Below are 19,941 nucleotides of genomic sequence, written 5' to 3' on the forward strand. Positions count from 1 at the left end.
TATATATACAGTATATCCTGTATCGACATAATATAATAAAAAGTACAGTACAGTACTGTGTATGTATATATATATATATATATATATATATATATATATATATATATATATATATATATATATATATATATATATATATATAAATAATTATGTTACAAAAGAAGTAATGAGCTCTGAAGGCTAGTTGTCAGGAGCTGCACCATTTTCTGCCAATACATGACATAATAACATGAGTCCTAAGACTCTACAGGCCAAGAGCGCAAATAAAGTACTCAAAATGTTGAACTTATCCTTTGATAGTTCCAGGATATTATAAGGTGGTAACAGAGATACGAATTTGATACAAAATTAACAGCAGAATTCATGTTCTAAACTACATAAGAACTTGTGTTTTCAACAGTACACTCTCTGAGGATTTTTTTTTTTAAGTAATTACATGCAGTTATGGTTCATATCACAGTCTGGCATCCTAAGTCGTTTGGCTAAACAGCCCCTGTAGCTACTGTAGCTTCCTGTTGATGTTAGATGACTTCAATCATGTATGCTCTCAGTGCAATTAGGGTGAAAACAAATACTGATTTGCCTACATGTCTTCATTTCTCTTAACAATTTCAATCATAAATGATTGATCTATCCATGGATATTTAATGTTTGGCTTCTGTCTTTTAGTAATTATAGTGATGTGGTTCTTGTCCCTGTGGTGTGTCTTGTCTGGTCCCTTGGTTGCTCACCACAGCTGAAAACTCAACAGAAGCCCAAGGGGGGTCACTGCAACACTGACCTAACTGCTTTGGCTCAGCAATGTAAGCAATGTAAGTTTATTAAAGAAAACAAAAGCAACTATTCACTGGATGACATATTGCACTGTTTCAGCAGGCCCTTTTAACATTTCCAGATAGTTAGATTTACTCTACAAAGTACTTTTTTACTTGCTTCAAATGTCTACATTCCAGACTTCATTGTTGGAATTCATTCAAATTCATGACAATTGCTTTTGAGGAACCATTGCCCATTCACCGTTATACAAATTCAGAAATGGCACGGAGAGGAATAAGTCTGAATATTTAGAATTCTCAACATGTTTCTCTGCTTCTCAATGTTGATTGAAACGCATCTGAATCTGATGGCAAGACTTAGACGGAGACATGTTTAATCCTCAAAGGACAGTATTTATATCATTAAAAAAATGATATACCGTAATTTTCAGACTATAAGCCGTTCCTTTTTCTCTCCATTTGAACCCTGTGAGTTTTAAAAATGAACAGCTTATTTATAGTGTTTTTTGCTTCATGTTTTTTTAACATGAATTTTCATGAGCTCCAACGCTCAAAAACTCCATTTGTGAGAAACTGAGCTTCTTCAGTGTAAATACCAACTTGTTGTCAAGCTAAGACCTTTGGTGCCGCTACAAAAGACCTATTTAAGTCGAATCATGGACTGTTGGGCATCTCAACTGCTACTAGCGATGACAAAGGCTGCCCTGCTTCATCAGACTTCATCAAAAAAAAAAAAAAAAAAAAAATGTATTTTTAGTTGAATATGGGTCCATTCAATGCTGTGATCTGATGTAAAAAAAAAAAAAAAATTAAATAAAAAAAAAGACAGGATTAAAGTATCTACTGTTTGCTATGACGAGGGGATGCCATGTTAACGCAAGTTAGCCATTTTCAACCAACACTCAGCCACGGCATTAGCAGGACGCACTCCATTATGTTAATTTGGTTGATAAATATATTTTTGCTCAATCAAATGTTTTTGTGTAACATCTTACTTCGTAAATATCCCATATTAGTATGGATACATATGGCTTAGAGTCAGGTGTGGCGTATATGCGGATTTTTTTGTTAAAATTTGTGGAATTTGGGCTGTGCGCCTTATAAACCGGTCCATTCCATAGTACGGGAATTACGGTAAAAATATTGAGTGGTGTGACGAAGCATATCAATATTTTCAATCTCACTGATGTGCATTAAGTATAAAAGCATTGTCTATCTTACTGAAGATCCACTAGATATAGTACTACACATTACTCACACATTTAAGAAATTGGGATTGCAAAAATTAATTACAATGCAATTATTCACAAAATGGTAAATCAGATAAGAAACCAGGGAAGTAAAATGTTTCATGCATCTAGCAAACACCAGTTTAAGATGATATGTAATAATGCTTTTACTTTATGATGCTAACATTAAACTGCAGAAGTATGCCTCAACTTGTGCTGGATAAAGTTGCCCTTCATTTACCTTGGACTATGCCAGACATCAAGCGAAAAAGCATAACTGGTAGGGAAATATGGAATAAAGTTCACCCCCACAGGTCAAGTAAATGGTCAGCTAAGAGCTAAACCACTAGAACGTTTAAACTTACTTCACAGAATTAGATTTCCCGGCCATTTAATCAGTTGATCCATCCTATAGTCTGAACCCAGGCAGTATTACTTGCTATCTGAGCAGTGCACACCAGCTAGTATGCCACGGATAAAGTGGCAAGCGAGGGAATGTCTCTTTATGGCCCGATAAGGCCACTTGCGACTATTGTGACTGTTGCAAGTTATATACCAAGTGACATATCAGCCTGTCAAGTGGAAACCATGATTGGCAAGTAGCGTCTGCCCATCAAGATGGTAGAGCAGGACGTTTAAAAATAGGAGTAGGGCCCTCCCAACTGAAAAGAAATCTGCAGTGGTCTCTACTCTTTGCTATCGGTAAGGGACACAGATGAACAATTTGACAGTTGTTTTTTTTTCATGTATTTGCTATCGGTAAGGGACACAGATGAATAATTTGACTGTTTTTTTTTTGGGGGGGGGGGGGGGGTTTAATGTAGAGATTAGCATCTCGGTTTGGTTTCCCTTTGTAGTAGAGATACTATACAAGTAAAGTATGTACACAAAAAAGCAATATGTAGGCTACTGTACACATAAGGAGCATTAGGTTAATCATTTAATATATTAGTCCTGCATTTTGTACCAAATTGTAAAACATTCTAAGGGTGTGATATAGATTAGAGCTGCAAGATTTTGACAAAAATCCAAATTGTGATTTTTCAGATATTTCCATTGCCAGTTGATTTTTTTATTTCATACTTTAAAAGCATAAAACCAGAATTATGAAGAAAGAAGTAAATACTTTTAGAACAGTTTTGCATAAATTATTTTGACAAATATGAGAACAACTCCAATGTTCATACTACAGCCCTGCAGCACTTATGCTTTAAAGCTTCACAGACACTCAGGTAGATTTTATGGGTGTATTTTTATTACAGTTTTCTTTACATGGCTGTAACAAAGCACAAGAGGACAACTGTTGAAATCACATTTGGTGTCAGGTATTTCTAAATATGTAACCCAATAGATAATTGAATACATATTTTTAATTGAATAACATGATGGAACTTAATATTATTAATTTCATATTTGCATTTCAATCATTTTAGTTACAGATGATCAAATTCACAAAATGTGAATTATATATAAAACGAGTCTCCACTCCTCTGCAGAAGCACCAGGCCAATAGAAATTTACCAACAAGGCAATGAGACCACCCCCTTTTCTCAACTGACCGCGTCATGAGCTGCTCCAGCATAGAGGTGCTGCATAGGAGAGCCACTGAGCGAATTTATTCAACATTTTACTGTTAATATCCCTCCAGAAAGCGAGTTAACCTTTTGTATCACTTCCTTATCAGTGTGGGCTGAGTTGGAGACGGTGTGCATAAGGCAATAGTGCAGTTTACTCGTCCTTGGTAAGTTTAGCCCATCAAGCTACTCGGCGCTAACGTTAGCATTAGCTGGCATTTTTGGCCATTAATAAGAACTTGCTGACTAAAGTTAGGAAAATAATTGCCATCCTGTACTGTATGTTGACGAATAGAGAAGGGAGTGGAGTTCCTTGAGCCTGGAGCTAGTGAAGCTCTTTGGAAGCATCTTGAGCCCTTTTCACATACATATCCAGGGAAATTCCCGTGTAAGGTCATTGCTTTCACGCACAAAAAGTCCCGAGAATGAAGCAGGTTGGAGCTTTCACAGACTTGACCTGTGTTGCCCATTGGCGCTCTCTGAGCGGGGAGGGTTACTAGCGTGATTTTGCAACCGGATATTACGTCATTTTTGGTCGGCATCGGCTGTCACAATCTTGGTCAAATTGTGTTTTGTTCCAGAGGGAGCGTTCCCAATATTGTAACTGCAGCCAATTTAAGCTCAAAACTGTATTTAAGCTCGAGGTAAGATCGGGCCCAAAAAATCCAGCCCAACCCGACCCGGGTCCGCGGGTATCCCGACCCCGAAAAACAAAAAACGAAATTGTATATATTATTTGTAGGCCCAACCCCGAAAACCCTCCCATAATTTTATGTTTTATTTGTGATGACTCAGGAGAAGGAGGAAAGGGACGGGATGCGCCATAAAAGCCTGTTTTTTGTAACGAATTCTCTTGCCTGGTACACCAGACTCAACGCTGTTCCAGCTATTGAGTCTGGCTACCATTCAGCGGATACAATTTCCAGGGCGGAGCAAGCCACAGCAAACAGACAGCGGAGTGGACCAATCAGCGACGGGCAGACGTGACGTTAGTAAAACGATGAGGGCAGGACGAGGGACTTGCGCGCGGAAGTAAACATACGAGGAGAGCGGAGTTTATGCAACATGGCTAGCGCGAGACGGACTGTTGTCAATGACTCGTGTCGATGTGTTTTTGGTAATTTAAAACTGATTTTACGGTGGATTGGAACATATTCTCGGCTCTCCTGTTCACCATCTGTGTTGTTGAGGAGACGACTTCCGACGCGCAAGAGTGACGTTGCTCGTTGAGAACACGTCACCCAAATAAAACAAATCTGATCTCGAGAGGCCGTTAATGGGATTGTTCCCAGACTATTTCTCTCAGTGTTTGAAAAATACAGGGAGAACAGTCTGGCCGTGCCAGGCAACGAATTCTCAGTTTGCAGAAAAACCCCACACATTTTCCTAATGTTTAAATAGTCTACACATTTTATATGATCATTATAAATGCATTTACACAATATAATAACGCTGGAAAAGTTTGTTAAACATAATTGTGTTATTTCGTTGTGAGCTGCTGCAGCAGAGAGGTGCTTCATAGGAGAGCCACTGGGCGAATTTATTCAACATTTTACGGTTAATATCCCTCCAAAAAGCGAGTTAACCTTTGGTAGCACTTACTGATCAGCCTGGGCTGAGTTGGAGACGATGTGCTTGCGGCAAAAGTGCAGTTTACTCATCCTTGGTAAATTTAGCCTACCAAGCTATGCGGAGCTAACGTTAGCATTAGCTGGCCAGTTCGGCCTTTAATAAGAATTTGTTGACTAAAGTTTGGAAAAAAAATTGTCATCCTGTATGTTGACAAATTGAGAAAGGAGTGGAACCGGACTTCCTTGAGCCTGGAGCGAGTGAAGCTCTTTGGAAGCACAGAGTTACTGCAAATGTGCTAACTATACTCCAAAGTAAAAATGTAGTGGTAGCAGTTGAATCATATGCACTCATGAAACCTTTTCTCTGTGATACTAAATTGTTGACAGTTGCAACGTTAATTTTTCTTTTCAATGTTGAATATATTTTGTATAAGTGTTTCAGTATATGTTTAAAATGAGAACAGACAACTCAGTTATTAAATTGAGTTAAACTGCAGTTAATGTTGTTAAATTTAACATTACTTAAGAATTACAAAATTAATTAGATTATAATAGCCTTGTTTTATACAGGCTAGGTTTTTTGATGACCCTTGAATTACACTGGATTTAGATTCTGGATTCTCCCTGAGGAGGGAGATGGTGAGCTAACCCTTGATCGACAGACCTAACCGCTTCCTTTTTCCAAGGAGCACAATCTTCAAACTCCTACCTCTCCACTGTGGTAGGATTGCGAACTGCTTCTGCAATGGATCGGATCAACTGAACTGAACAGTGCACTTTTATTTTCATATAAATTGGGATACTCTTCACTTATTATGAAGGGACACTTTATTTTTTTTTTCTGGTACAAATTTGAACTCCTGTACATTAGAGAGCCGGCTCTAATAGGCAGTGATTGTGAATATATTGTAAATATTTATACATAGTTTTCTATTTCAATTATAATTTTGAATTTTAACACTTTCGTGGCTCCAGTTATTTATTGTGTGATCAATTACTTGCTGGTACACAAAATTTTCCTTCCAGAGACGATCATAAGCGCTCGTGCCCAACTGAAAAAAATCATGTTGGCCCTACAGGGGTTACATATATATTTCACATTCATCTCGCTTCTGTCCTAAAGAGACTGTGCAATGGAAGTCAACATTAATAAAATGATTGGGTGTTCTACCTTCTACCCATCGAGACTTCCATCCAGTGCCTAGTTCGCATGCGCATGCATGCGAACGTCGGTTAAAAGCTGTGAGAACTTAATGTTTTCGTTTTTATTGAGTCTTATTTGACCTTTTCAATTCATAGCGTTTGAGTGTTGTACTGTATGTTTTCTTGTGGTAGCTTTAAAGCATAGTGTTGATCTGTTAACCACCATAGTCACATAGTGCGTGTACTGTATACTACCCTCCTTTGATATTAATACATTAATAAGGGATTTTTAGAAAGTTTTTTCCTGTATGCATCTAAACAAAATAAGCTGAAAGCTCATGGTACTACTCCGGCTGTCAAATTCGGCTCCTGTAGGACATTTCGCAAAGGTATGACCTTAGGCTGATCATCGGGCAATAGAAAAGACTGCTCCTAAATAGCCTGCCAAATTTGAATGAATAAAAACATTGTTAAGTAGTATATGTAACAAGGCTTGAAAATGGGAGAAAATAGGGCTGACTGTACTCAAGCCACGCCCCGCTCAAGTGCCAACTGTCTGTCAGCAAACTAGAGCAATGTGACACGGCCCATGTCCACAGGTAAAGTGAATGGTACTTTGTCAAGCTTGTTTCCTATAAATTCACGACTCATCTACCATGCTAAGCGTCCCTTTGTGTGTGCCTACACAGCGTCAGAATCATCCTCCTCTCTTTCGAATTTTCAGCACGAATATTTGCTCCCATGCCAGTGCTTGCTCGAGGAAGATTACTCTTCACGGACGTAATTGAAGTCTGTCGCAGTCACGTTTACCTCCCGAAGTAATGCAAATTCAGCGGACCCATGGAAAAAAGTTAGCTGACTGGAACGCACCTACTGTGGGCCAGTGCTGCATGACTCACCACTTGTCAGCAGGGTATCCAGTGCTGCTGCGTACGGCTTGTCACCGGACGAATGTGCTTTGAACCAGTGTTGTTTTCGTCAACGATGATGATAACGGAAATAATTCGTCAACGAACACTTTTATCATAACAATGACGAAATGATAACGAGCTAAAAACGTGTTTTGAGAGAATAAAACATAACGAAGCAAATGCCAGTTTTCATTTGATGAGACGAGAAATAGCCGAAAATGTTTTAGTCACATGTTCACAATGTGTGACATATTACGTGTAGTTAGCCTGGATTGTAGCAGTGTCTGGTTGTGTCACTCACTGGACGGCTGCACCCCCTCACACTCTCCGACTCACCAGTGTGTCATCTCCTGTCTCCAAGCTTGCACACACGGTAAGATTTGTTTTCTTATCTTGGCCAGAGAGAATATGCAATTTTGCTTTAGCCTTTACAGGTTGTGCGAAATGGTCATCACACAATACTGTAAATGTAGCTCGAAAGCGCTATATAAGTATAACACCATTTACCATTACTGTTAGCATAGCATTCGCGTTTGCATTAGGCTAATGCTAACGGTGCTTGTCCTCTTAAACTCTGGGACTTTTTTTACATACAGTTCCTGGCGTCCAGGTGGGTATAGTTCATTGAAGATAATGTGCTGTTTTCCTGCTGAATGTGTATTATTACCACATTGGTGTTGTCCTTGTAAACGCTATAATAGGTGCTCGTCTGTCAATGTTCATGCAACCTTTATTTATTTTTGGAGTATTTTTTTTTTTTTCAAATTTACAAAAACATTTTTAATCAACGTCGACTGAAACTGTACGGAATTAGTATTCCATTTTCGTCTGCAAAAACTATGAGAAGACAAACACATTTTGAGATGACTAAAATATGACTACGATTAAAAAGTATTATCATCCAAAAGACTAAGACAAAGAAAAAAATTTAAAGGGCTGCCCAAAACAACACTGCTTTGTACATACAGTAATTACACTAAGCCCACATAACAAAAAACACACACCCATTTGACTGACCTGGAATTATACAGGGAGGTTTGCGCCTTGCTCAAGGGCTCTCAGAAGGGTTGTTTTATGAAATCAATTTGCATAAGTAACCACTCGTCCACAGCTAAGCCCCAACAGACCAAAAAGCAAATAAATGTCAAGTATACTGTATTTCCAAACATGGAGGACAAATGAGGATAACAGCCACTGAACTCTTCAAGTACAACTAAATGGAACACAATTGTTACCAGGATGCAGGTTGTCATCTACACAGAATTTTTTTTTTTTTTTTTTTTTTTTTTTTGTACAGGAAATCAAGTCCCCCTTTTCAGTAAGAAATGACTTGTTCCGTATTATTGAGTCATCACTGAAGCCAATTTTTATAGGGCAGAAAGTTGAAAGTTCAAATCTTTGTTGTAAATACAAGGCAAAATGTCAGAAAGTTTACAGGACTGGTCTCATAAAATTTACCGTCTACTTCAGATGCGAATTGCAAAGTACGAATGATGCCAGTTAATGTAATCCATATAATCCAAACAATGATTCCCAGCACATCACTGTCAAAGAAGAGGCAAGAGTTGCGGCAAGGCTGCTTTTGACAGCTTCACCATGAAAACGGGTATGCTTGCAATGTCCGATTCATCCGACAGGTCCTTGCCGAGAACAACATCACTGTATTTGAGCATTTTCCCTACACACTGAAATTGTATCCGTGTCATTCAATTCTCTATTTTGATTTCAAGCTGCAGAGGATCTTCCCCCAAAAAGGTTGTTTTTAAAGATTTTGTACAGAACTTACACTTCATTGTTATTTTAGTCACATACAATGGCACCAGGGCAGATTTATTCTTTCCTTGGTGTCAAGCTGCATCAAGCTAATTGATTACATGACAGTGTTTTGTTCAACTGGAGGCTCTACTGTAAATAAACAATCATTTGGAGAGTCATACACCTGCCTGTTTACATCAGCCATCTCAGTGCATCACAACACCACATGTAGTCCACAAGTTTGCCTGTTTGGCCCACACAAACTAACAGACGTCCACTAAGAGGGTGGTGGACAAGAGCAGGAATAAAGGGCTTCATTCCTGTCTTTTGTTTAAGTAGGAAAAGGAAACCTGTCAGGAAAAGATTGTGGAGAACAGGAAGCTCTCATAGCTCGAGAGTCCATTCTTTCACAAAGAGTACACAAGTAAGCCCAGCCATTCATACCCATGCTTCAACTACAAATCCATTTTTTATTCTTGGGTTTTTGGGTTTCTGGCACCTGCTGTCAATGCTGTTATCGTCCAACATGCCTCACAGCATGCATTGCGGCACAACAGATTTAAATAACATTCAAAGTACGTGTTCTGTGCTAATTATTGCTTCATTTACTTTTCCAGTTGTTTTATTAGTTGCTCAATTATGTTTTTTTTTTAATTTGTGTTATTAGGTGATACTTTAACTTTCATTTTGAATCCATGAGTTTGAGTGACCTTAGATTAAATGACCTGTTATTACTGTAATTTTCAGACTATAAGCCGCTACTTTTTTCTTTCATTTTGAATCCTGCGGCTTGTAGTCTACTGCGGCTTATTTGTTGATTCATTTGGGTTAATAGGTAAAACTTAATTTGACGACGGCGTCATAAGACCGTCATAATTATGACATGACACTATCATGGGCATTACTGAATGCTTATAACAGATTCATTAAGTGACATCCGGCAAATTACATTACTAACTCCATTTATGTCTAGCTCGGATCTTTTACATTCATTCAAAAGTGAGATAATTTGCCATATAACACTAAATGACATCTTTTATAAGCATTCACTAATGCTCATGACAGTGTCATGTCATAATTATGATTGTCTAATGACAGTCTTATGGCGCCACTGTCAAATAAAGTGTTACCTAATACCATAACTACCAATTAATGAAACAACTGGATCAGTAACTCAGAAAATAATTCGCACATCACATAAATTTTGATTGTTATTAAATCTGTAGCACTGCAATGCATGCTAGAAGGCATGTTGGACAACAACAGTGTAGACAGCAGGTGGCAGCAGAGGGTGACTGTCTCCCCCAAGGGAGCAGGGATGGCCAAATGAAGCTTCTTGAAGCAATGAAGCTTTGCAGCCAATTTGTTCAAAGCTTCATGGTGGTTCATTTGGACTTATGATAGTCGTATGATGCCGCTGTCAAATAAAGTGTAAATGGTTAATATCATTTGGTGTAAATATCCCATAACACAGTAAGGAGAGCTGCGGCCAATACTCCAGTGCGGCTTATCTAACTGAACAAATGGCGTTTTCGTGTCAAATTTGGTGGGTGCCGGCTTATAGTCAGCTGCGAAAATTGCGAAAATTATGGTACCTGTCATGGTTTGTGAAGTGGATGTAAGTCCCTTTCCCTGCTTACACACTGTAGGCGGGAATTTTCCCGCCTCTCTCATGAGTGCCACAAAGTGACTTTACCCATGGTAAAATATTTACGGACTATATTGCTGAAATCATGTGGCGGACATGTGGATTTGTGATCTTTTTTTTTTTTTTTTATTAGACTCGCACACCCCAAATAACCTGGCGCCCCCTAGCGTCCTGAGCGACCACACAGTCCGCCTATGCCAGGACCGGTACTGCTTCCATCCAACCACCCACCATCTAAAATGACAAAATAATCATATATGCAAGGCCTTTAGGTGTCACTAACATTGACACACTTTCAACACGCATACACAAACTCACACACACCACACCCAGCTGCCACAAAGCCGCAACTCAAAATGTCCCCAAAAACATGACAGAACCTTTGAAAGAGATGAGCTCGATTTGTGTGCATTTTTTGGGCTCTGACACTTGTTAGGAAATGATCCAAGAGAGGGACATGCCATTCAAACATCTGGAAGCATCTGCAGCCATCTGGAATGTGACTGTCTAGAAGGGAAGAGGAGGAGGGCGTGCAGTAGCCAATGTTAATTCAGTCCAGCACTCCTGATGATTAACAATTTAACCAAATACCACTTTCCAATTAGGTTATGCTTATAATAGCTCTAAAATAATGTTAAAAACGCTCAGGAATTGTGACAATGTTTAATTTAAACACCATATACTTGAGTGTTTAAAAATACTGCCACTCTTATAAGACGTTAGTCGTTGTAACACATTAATCAATATGTATTAGCTAATTTATAAACGCTCCAAATGGTAAAACAAGTTGTGTAACTCTTACAACAAAAAAAAGCTCAAATGTGGTTTTTAAAGTGTTGCAAGGTTGCAAGTTGCCAAATAACAGATTTCCTTGAACAACACACAACACTCCTTCATCGAAAAAAGACGTTACCCTCATTATAATCTACGGGAGCCTTCGAGCTCACCAAACCATCACATTATTGCCACCAATGACAGGCTCCGTTTGGACCAGTCACCCGAGACCTGGGCGGTTTGCCACACCGCTGTTGCGCAGCTCTTCTCCGGCGTGTACAATCCACTCACATTGCCTCGCGGGTCACACTAAAGATCAAGCTAAGAGTCCGCAAGAATGCATATACCCACATGAAAACACAACTTTTTCAAAAAGTGTGTAGCAGCAGGGAGTAGAGCCGCTCCTGACGTGCGTAAATTGCGCGCTTGCTCCTCAAAAATCCAACGTGCGAACCGAGCTTCGACACATCCTCACAGAGCTCGGAAATAATGATTTTACACACACACAAAAAAGAAAGAAATAAAGAAAAGAAAGAAACTAAGGGGTATGGTTTGAAGGGAACCGTGGAAGAAAATGCTCCTCTGTAGAGAGTTCTCAGCTCACGCACAGAAAAAAGGAGGCGCAACTTTGGAAGAAAAAGAGGTCCCCCACAATCTCCTACATCCAACTCTCCACCCTTACCTTAATAGTTCCGTCCATTTTGCGAAACTTTCAGTGGACTCTGACGGTATCCCAAACATGACACGCTCCTGAATTAATTCCGGCCCCAATCCCGGTATGTGTGGAGCAGAGTTAGACACTTTTTTCTTCTTTTTTCCCTCCTAAATTTGGGAAGTGAAGTCACCGCTGCCGCTTGCTTGCTGCTGCTGTTGTTGCGAAGGAAAGGGTGAAAGAAGGAAGCTGTGTGTCACCCAAAAGCCCTGCCTTCAAAAAAAAAAAAAAAAAAAAAAAAAAAAGGGGGAAAAAAAGCAGGATACTGTCCCGAGGAGATAAGCAGGCAAAACAATCGAGTGTTCACTCAGTTATGTTTTTTTTTTTTACCTAGGAAATATTTACAGCACAGCAGCCTGCTGTGGAACATTCTTACGAGTTTTTTTTTCTTTTCCACGGATGACACAAAGCGGTGGTGGGGTGTAATACTAATTCTAATATTAAAAATAAGTGGCGAACCTCAGTTATTATAGTACTTTCTTAATGATTCTCGCCCACACACATATTGCCACATCTATATTTTAAAATACAAACGTGAATATGATAAAGAGGTGACTGCAGCTGTAAATCACTACAAGATGACAAAACCGAGTGTCTGTTGCAATATTTCTTTGCCCTACAAGCTTCTATGTCAAGGTGAGGACTTCTCAGAGAAGTCATAAATTTCGATGCATTCACCGCTCCACATGAGCAGCAAGTCTGCTCTACACATGCGTGGCACTGCGGGAAACACAACCATCATTGATTCAAAGATTTACCCCCCTTTTTTTGACAACATGTTTAGAGAGTATACTTTAATTCAATGGTTATGAGTACCATATAAGCTCAAAGTTGCGCTATTGGAAGCAGGGCCGGTCTGTCTGCTCCCCTCTTGGGGGTCTGGCGGGGCTTAGGGTCCCACCCTTGGGACCGCCACATCTGGATCCTTCTAAGGGTCAAGGCTTCTCCTGCCTGAGGCCAGCTCAGACTTGTATAATTAAGGGAGACACCTTGTTTAACTCTTCACTGACCAGTTTGAGATACCAACTCCCTGTTTTAAATAGTGTCCTCAAATGCACGTATACACCCAAGCCCCAAAAAGCTATTCAGAATTACAAATATACTTCCAAATTGGTTTAATATTCAGATATGAAAGTTAAACACATTTTTGCTATTAAAATAATGAAAATTTAAAATGGAAGATGTTTCTTGAGCCACATGTCTTTGTTACAAATTGAATTGTGGACGCCGCTTCAGATGCAGCTCCAGACTCTCATTCTGGATTATGCAAGTGAACAATTTTAAAGTGACCCTAAATAGAACATGAAGGGGGAAATGATTTACAAACCAGACAACATAACATCTCACTGACAACCGATTTCCTCTCAACATATGAACCCTAACAGCGTGACTGGGGGTCCGGGCCTTATCCCAAGACCATAATGAATACAGTGGTAACAAACATTTTGGAAGGCCAATAAACAGATGCAAGTTGGTTTACTCAGTCAACCACAGAACATCTGGCTTGATGTTGCAAGGAGACAGCCAGCAGACATTTCTTTCTCAGCACACACACCACAAGACATGCATGCATTGGGCCTTCCAGTGGCTGGGTCATACAAATCAAAGTTGGAGAGTGGTCTCATGGACCCAAGGAGGTCTTGCTTTTACATATTTCAGGCGTCATGATAAGTGGATCCCCAACATTTTTTTTTTTTTTTTTTTTTTGCTCCTGTCTATTAAAACCAATAAAGTAGATCCCCAGCGACTTTTTTTTTTTTTTTTAAGTACAATTTTAACTTTGATGGAAATCTTCTGGTAAAGCATGACTATAAAATCATGGTTCCAAAATATAAACCTCTTTGACAAGAGTGATCCAAGACCCATGGAGTGGCAAACAATTAATTAAAAATGCTCAAGAAGTAATACTTATACAAACCATATACAAATTATAGATGTTAGAAAAAACAAATTAATACATATTAAAAATTTAAATGATTTGAACAATGATACAACTAAGAAGCACAAATACTGTACATTATTTTATTACTGTTTTGTATTTGTATTTAACCATAGCTGTTCATATTAAACGTAAAAAAAAAAAAAAAAGGTCAACGAATGGAAACAATCCCAATCGTAATAAAACTAATCACATAAAAAGAATATGACAAATACAATTACAATAATTCATTGAGAACTCTCTCTCTCTCTCTCTCTCTCTCTCTCTCTCTCTCTCTCTCTCTCTCTCTCTCTCTCTCTCTCTCTCTCTCTCTCTCTCTCTCTCTCCCCCCCCTCTTGTCTTCCAACCCATTAAATAAAAGAACAAATAAAAATAAAATAGTAAAGTATACTGCATAATTTTTGGTCAAATCAATCTCAGAAAAATAATACGGGTTACAACATTAATTAATTAGTTAATTTTGATCGTGCTCGCTGCATGTGAGAATCGTAATGTTGCTACAATGCCATTCATTTGACAGTAAACTCTAAAAACGTGGCTGTGCAGTCTACAAGCCTGCGAGTCCAAATACCAAGGGCCCCAAAAAATGCGGCGTCTACTGCACGTATGTGCACGAACTGTCTGGCCCCCCTCGCTCCAGGCCATAATTAATTTGAGATTTATTTTTATTGGAGAGTTCCAGTCTCGCCTGGCCTTAACCAAACAAAACCAAATGCTTGGACCGTGGAGTCTTTTTGAAGGAAAAGGGGAAGCGGGGGGCGGATGTCTTATAATTCTGCCACATTCTCAGCAATATCTGACCGAGAGCGCTCAACAAATGTGAACTTGGAATTCAGCCTGCAACGTGTCGTTTCTATTTTTACGAGTAAAACAGATCGACTATGGAATCCATTAACGTTTATGATCAAACAAAAAGAAGCGTCTCTGCAAGAAGAAAAGGCGCATTCTAAAGGCATATTTTCTCACCAAACTACCCTATACCTTTTCTTTTTTTTTTTTTTTTTAAACAAACCAGGACTCCAAACAAACCAGAGTCATCCTTAACCTTGGCAGCATGAAAAGGGGTCTTATTGTGAATATAATGTTTTGATTGGACAAAGTAAAAGCACTGTAGCAGTTTTCTTTTGTTTTATATGAATGCATGTGGTTATTGTTTTAACTGGCTGCAGTGCAATTTCAATCCCATCATTTTATCCAAACCAGATATTTAGCAAAACCTCAATGTTTTTTTTTTTCGTCAACAAATTTACATCAAAGTGACTAAGCTCTAATGTAGTGGCAAGATATGTTAATCCTACAATATTTTAAATCTTTAATTATCTTTTGTAGTAGTTTATTTTTAATGTGACTAAACAAAGGATAGGGTGAACAACAACTTAACAGCCAACCTGACAAGCGGAAGTCTCTTACCTTGACGTAGGATGATGTGTCAGGGACAGTTTGGAACATAGTTGTATATCTGACAAGGAAAACCCCACCTCCGCTGCTGCGCGTCCACCAATGGACCCTAATTTTAAAAAGGTCTAATACAATTAATGCATTCAATAGTAATTGTTATGCAGTGTGGTTCAGGTGTTTTGGCGGATATATTTCTTTAAAAGTCACCAAGGATGAAATATTTGGTGGCTTGTGGAGAAGGGAGGGCTGGTGGGGGTTAAGACCCGGCGCCCCATCATGCATCCCGACCCCCTTCCCCCTCCAACCCTGGAGCTTACAACATATTGAAACACTTTTCACTTTAATAAGTGCAGCTTACAAAGTCTGGGGGTGAAAGGGCACTTGGAGGACGGTGCGTTCGTGTCCTCTTTTTTTTTTTTTTTTTTTTTTTTGCAACTGTTAGAATAACGCATTGTATGTATACATATTGGATTTCTTGAATAAAAATAACACTATTAAAATGCAATTAACAGGTTAATAGAATATTTTTGCATTTGTGACCACAAACTGATAAAGTTAGATAAAGCTGTGATTTACCAAAAAAAAAAAAAAAAAAAAAAAAAAAGGTTCCCGTCTGATGAATCGCTGCTTGGACAATCTCGTTTTAAAATGTTGAACACTTATTTAAAACTAAATGGGCAACCATTTACTAATTAGGTGAAATTTAGTAAATTTGTGACAAATGTGTTGATTAAATATGGGATTTTTAAGTAAGAGTTCCGTAGTTTTTTTTTTTTTTTTGGCTTGTTTGTTTGTTGAGCTGCATTGACCAGTTCAGACGCTCTCATTGGTCATGCATATGGCCCGCAAACAGGAGGCTACCCGCTCATTTGAAATGTTTCCCTGTTTTTTTTTTTTTTTTTTTTTTGCGGACTCGTAAAGTCACCCCACTTCCCCCACCCCAATGCATTCAATTTCTGCGGGGTAAAAAAAAAGGCGCAATGGAGCCGGGCATCTGCACCCAATTAGCCTGGGCAGCTCTGGTGAATAACGGCGTGAACCTTCCTCTGAGACAGCCTCGTGGGCCCGTGGGCTGGGACCCCTCTAGTGTTACATTTTAAGCATCTAACTTTTGCTGTTATCCATCATGAGCCTCAGCTAAAACGCATTCCGTGTTGCCTCACACCCACCAAACCCTTCCAAGGTGCAAAATGATACAGATTTAAAGTTGCAACGATGTACAATTAACTAAAGAATAGTATGTGCATGCATGGTTTACACTTTACAGCATAGACTTGGGTCAACTCACCTGTTCTTATTGCCTTTATGTGCACCGGTGAGGGAGGTGTCACTCCTCCTCCTCCTCCTCCCGCTGCTCCACCTCGTTTACACACTTTTAAATAATTATGTCCTGTCCTCGCGAAGTAGTCCGTTGTTTTTGTGAGTTATTTTGTTCAATGAGTGGAGCAGCGTTTGTATGAATGGAAATGTTTCCGAGATGAGAAAGAGCGCTGCGGCCAATGAGCAGCGAGAGAAAAACCTCCCCTTCTCTACAGTGTGGGACCACTCGAGCGTGAAATGAGTAGACACACACACATGTACACACCAACACACTCAACTGGCTTCATAAACACTATTTTTTTTTTTTTTAAGTCTTTTTTTTTTAAATGCTCAAATAACAGGTGATTTAAACATTTCAAAAACCGTATTTTGCATTTTTTGTTTGGAACCTATAAAATGATACTGCCAATAAAAGTTATTTTATTTTATATTAAATTAAAGTTACACTGCTGGCCCAAAGTATTGGCACCCCTGCAATCCAGTCAGATAATGCTCAATTTCTCCCAGAAAATGATTGCAATTACAAATTCTTTGGTAGTAATATTTTCATTTATTTTGCTTGCAATGAAAAAACACAAAAGAGAATGGGGAAAAATAAATAAATCATGATCATTTTACACAAAACTCAAAAAAATGGGTTGGACAAACGTATCGGCACCCTTTGAAAAATCATTTGATGCTTCTCTAATTTGTGTAATTAACATCACTTGTGACTTACCTGTGGCACATAACAGGTGGTGGCAATAACTAAATCACACATGCAGCCAGTTAACTCATTCACTCCCAGCCATTTTCACCGGAGCAAGGCCCTTCGCTCCCGGCCATTTTACTGGATTTTGACTGATTTTGCAAGGCCCACAAAAAAATCTGTTCTATTGCTATATAAACATGGAACCCACCAAAAGAAAGATTAGACTCTCTTCTTTCAGCAGAAAAAAAAGTAAGTTCATATTTTTTTCCATTCTTTAGAAATCAGCATTAGAAAATAGCTTAGTTTGAGCAATTGTCCACTTTCTGATGAAAAAACGGAGAAAATGAGCTTTTCGTAAACGCAAAAATTTCAAACATAACTTTGACTTTAACACGGCTATTTTTTTCTTCAGTGACATCCCAAACATCTGAATAATGTTTTCCTTTTACAAAATAACATGAACAACCAGCCAAATAGAGCTTTTGATAGCAAAGTAACAATTTATTCACACTTACCTAACTGAGAGATGACGTTTGGTGGCTGCGACAGCGGTTAAACTTTTCCCTCAATGCCGACTGTCTCGTAAAGATGGATTTTTTTTTAGTCTTTTTTTTGTGGTGACCACTGTCTCGTTCGCCTGGGGAACTTATGTTCCTGGGGGGAACTGGTTGGCCATGCGCGTTTCCGTGCAGGACACTCGAGCGTGCGGTGGACCTGAGCAGCAAGCTGCGGAGGGGCTCTGCTAACTTCCCTAATAAAGTTGTACTGTTTGAATTGGGTTGTGGGGTCTAAACAAATGCGCTACTGCCCTCCAGTGGCCAGTTTTATTGCTTTAAAATTGGTTTTGAGGCTTGTTTTTTTGTTTCGGCGATAGATCGGAAGCTCTAGATGCTTCTTGTACAAAAAAACGCAAAAGACGTATAAATATGTTTGTGGGACAGTTAAGCATTTAAAAATAGAACGTCTTTATACGTTTCTGGGAGCAATGAGTTAAAATGGATTAAAGTTGACTCAACCTCTGTCCTGTGTCCTGGTGTATACCACATTGAGCATGGAAAAAAGAAAGAAGACCATAGAACTGTCTGAGGACTTGAGAAGCAACATTTTGAGGAAGCCTGGGCAATCTCAAGGCTACAAGTCCATCTCCAAAAACATGAATGTTCCTGTGTCTACCGTGTGCAGTGTCATCAATTGTAAAGTGTAAAGCCCATGGCACAGAGCTAACCTCCCTAGATGTGGATGAAAAAATGGCGGCGAAAAATTGACAAGAGATTTCAATGAAAGATTGTGCGGATGGTAAATAAAGAACCTCAACTAACATCCAAACAAGTTCAAGCTGTCCTGCAGTCCGATGGTACAACAGTGTCAACCCGTACTATGCATCGGTGTCTGAATGAAAAGCGACTCTGTAAAGCCAGGCTGGAGTTTACAAAAACTTACCTAAGAAAGCCAAAAAACGTTTTGGAAGAATGTTCTCTTGTCAGATGAGACAAAAGTAGAGCTTTTTGGGAAAAGGCATCAACATAGAGTTTACGGGGGGGACAAGGCCTTCAATTCAATTCAATTCAATTCACTTCAATTCAATTTTATTTGTATAGCCCTAAATCACAACAAGGTTGTCTCAAAGGGCTTTGCAGAGGCAATATGATACACAATCAGAAACATCAAATGAAGCAACAAAGATGAATAAATAAAGTTCAAGTCCTGGGCATCCCCCATCCTTAGACCCTCCATGTCGGCAAGGAAAAACTCCAAAAACTCCAGGGTCTTTGGGAGAAAATGAGAAACCACAGTCAGGAGAGATCCATTCCCAGGATGGATAGACAGGAAGCACCAGGACTGCTAATCGGAATTAGCAGGCGAAGTTACAGTCCGTAAAGATGCAGTGGAGTAAAGGAACAAGAAGAGGTCCATCTGGCCAGATGAGACGGGGGTAGCAACAAGGACGTCCATCCAGCCGGGGGTCCGGACAGTCAGGAGGCTGCAGCTGAAAAATAGCCCCACCCCGGGGGGGGGACACCGGGTGACTAGTGATGAAGATGATGATGATGATGATGATGAAGAGATGTCTAGGTATTAACATTGGAAAATAGAAATAAAGTAAGACAAGTGGTAGGTAGAGTGAGAAAAAGGAGATAGAACTCAGTGGCTGTACTTCCTCCAGCTTTATAGCTTCTAGTGCAGCTTAGACTAAACTGTGAGTCTACTCCGACTTCAACTAGCCTGACCATAAGCTTTGTCGAATAGGAACGTTTTTAATCTAATCTTAAAAGTGCAGACTGTCTCGGCTTCTTTAATATTAGCTGGAAGCTGATTCCTTAAAACAGGAGCTTGGTGGCTAAAGGCTCTAGCTCCGACAGTACTTTTAGAAACCCTGGGAACTATCAGTAGACCTGCATTGTGTGAGCGGAGTGTTCTGTTGGGGCGGTATGGAACCAGAGCATCAATGAGATAAGATGGCCGCAGCCCATTAATGGTCTTAAATGTAAGAAGGAGGATT

The 19,941-nt window shown here is 39.3% G+C and overlaps 1 protein-coding gene across 3 annotated transcripts in view; it reads right to left on the reverse strand.

Moving 5' to 3' along the window:
- The window catches only part of fli1 (Fli-1 proto-oncogene, ETS transcription factor), a 55,446-nt gene extending 38,482 nt beyond the window's left edge, over nucleotides 1-16,964 (reverse strand). Inside the window, exons 1-2 of one of the 3 annotated variants that reach the window (XM_057838647.1) lie at nucleotides 16,719-16,964; nucleotides 15,443-15,539 (exon numbers count right to left, since the gene is read on the reverse strand). In XM_057838647.1, the coding sequence (XP_057694630.1) occupies nucleotides 15,443-15,481 (39 nt within the window). In that variant the 5' untranslated portion in view covers nucleotides 15,482-15,539; nucleotides 16,719-16,964. The other 2 variants (XM_057838648.1, XM_057838651.1) reach the window with 2 other exon arrangements.
- Nucleotides 16,965-19,941: the final 2,977 nt, after the last annotated feature.

Source organism: Corythoichthys intestinalis, chromosome 6 (assembly GCF_030265065.1).
Source record: "Corythoichthys intestinalis isolate RoL2023-P3 chromosome 6, ASM3026506v1, whole genome shotgun sequence".
NCBI lineage: Eukaryota > Metazoa > Chordata > Actinopteri > Syngnathiformes > Syngnathidae > Corythoichthys > Corythoichthys intestinalis.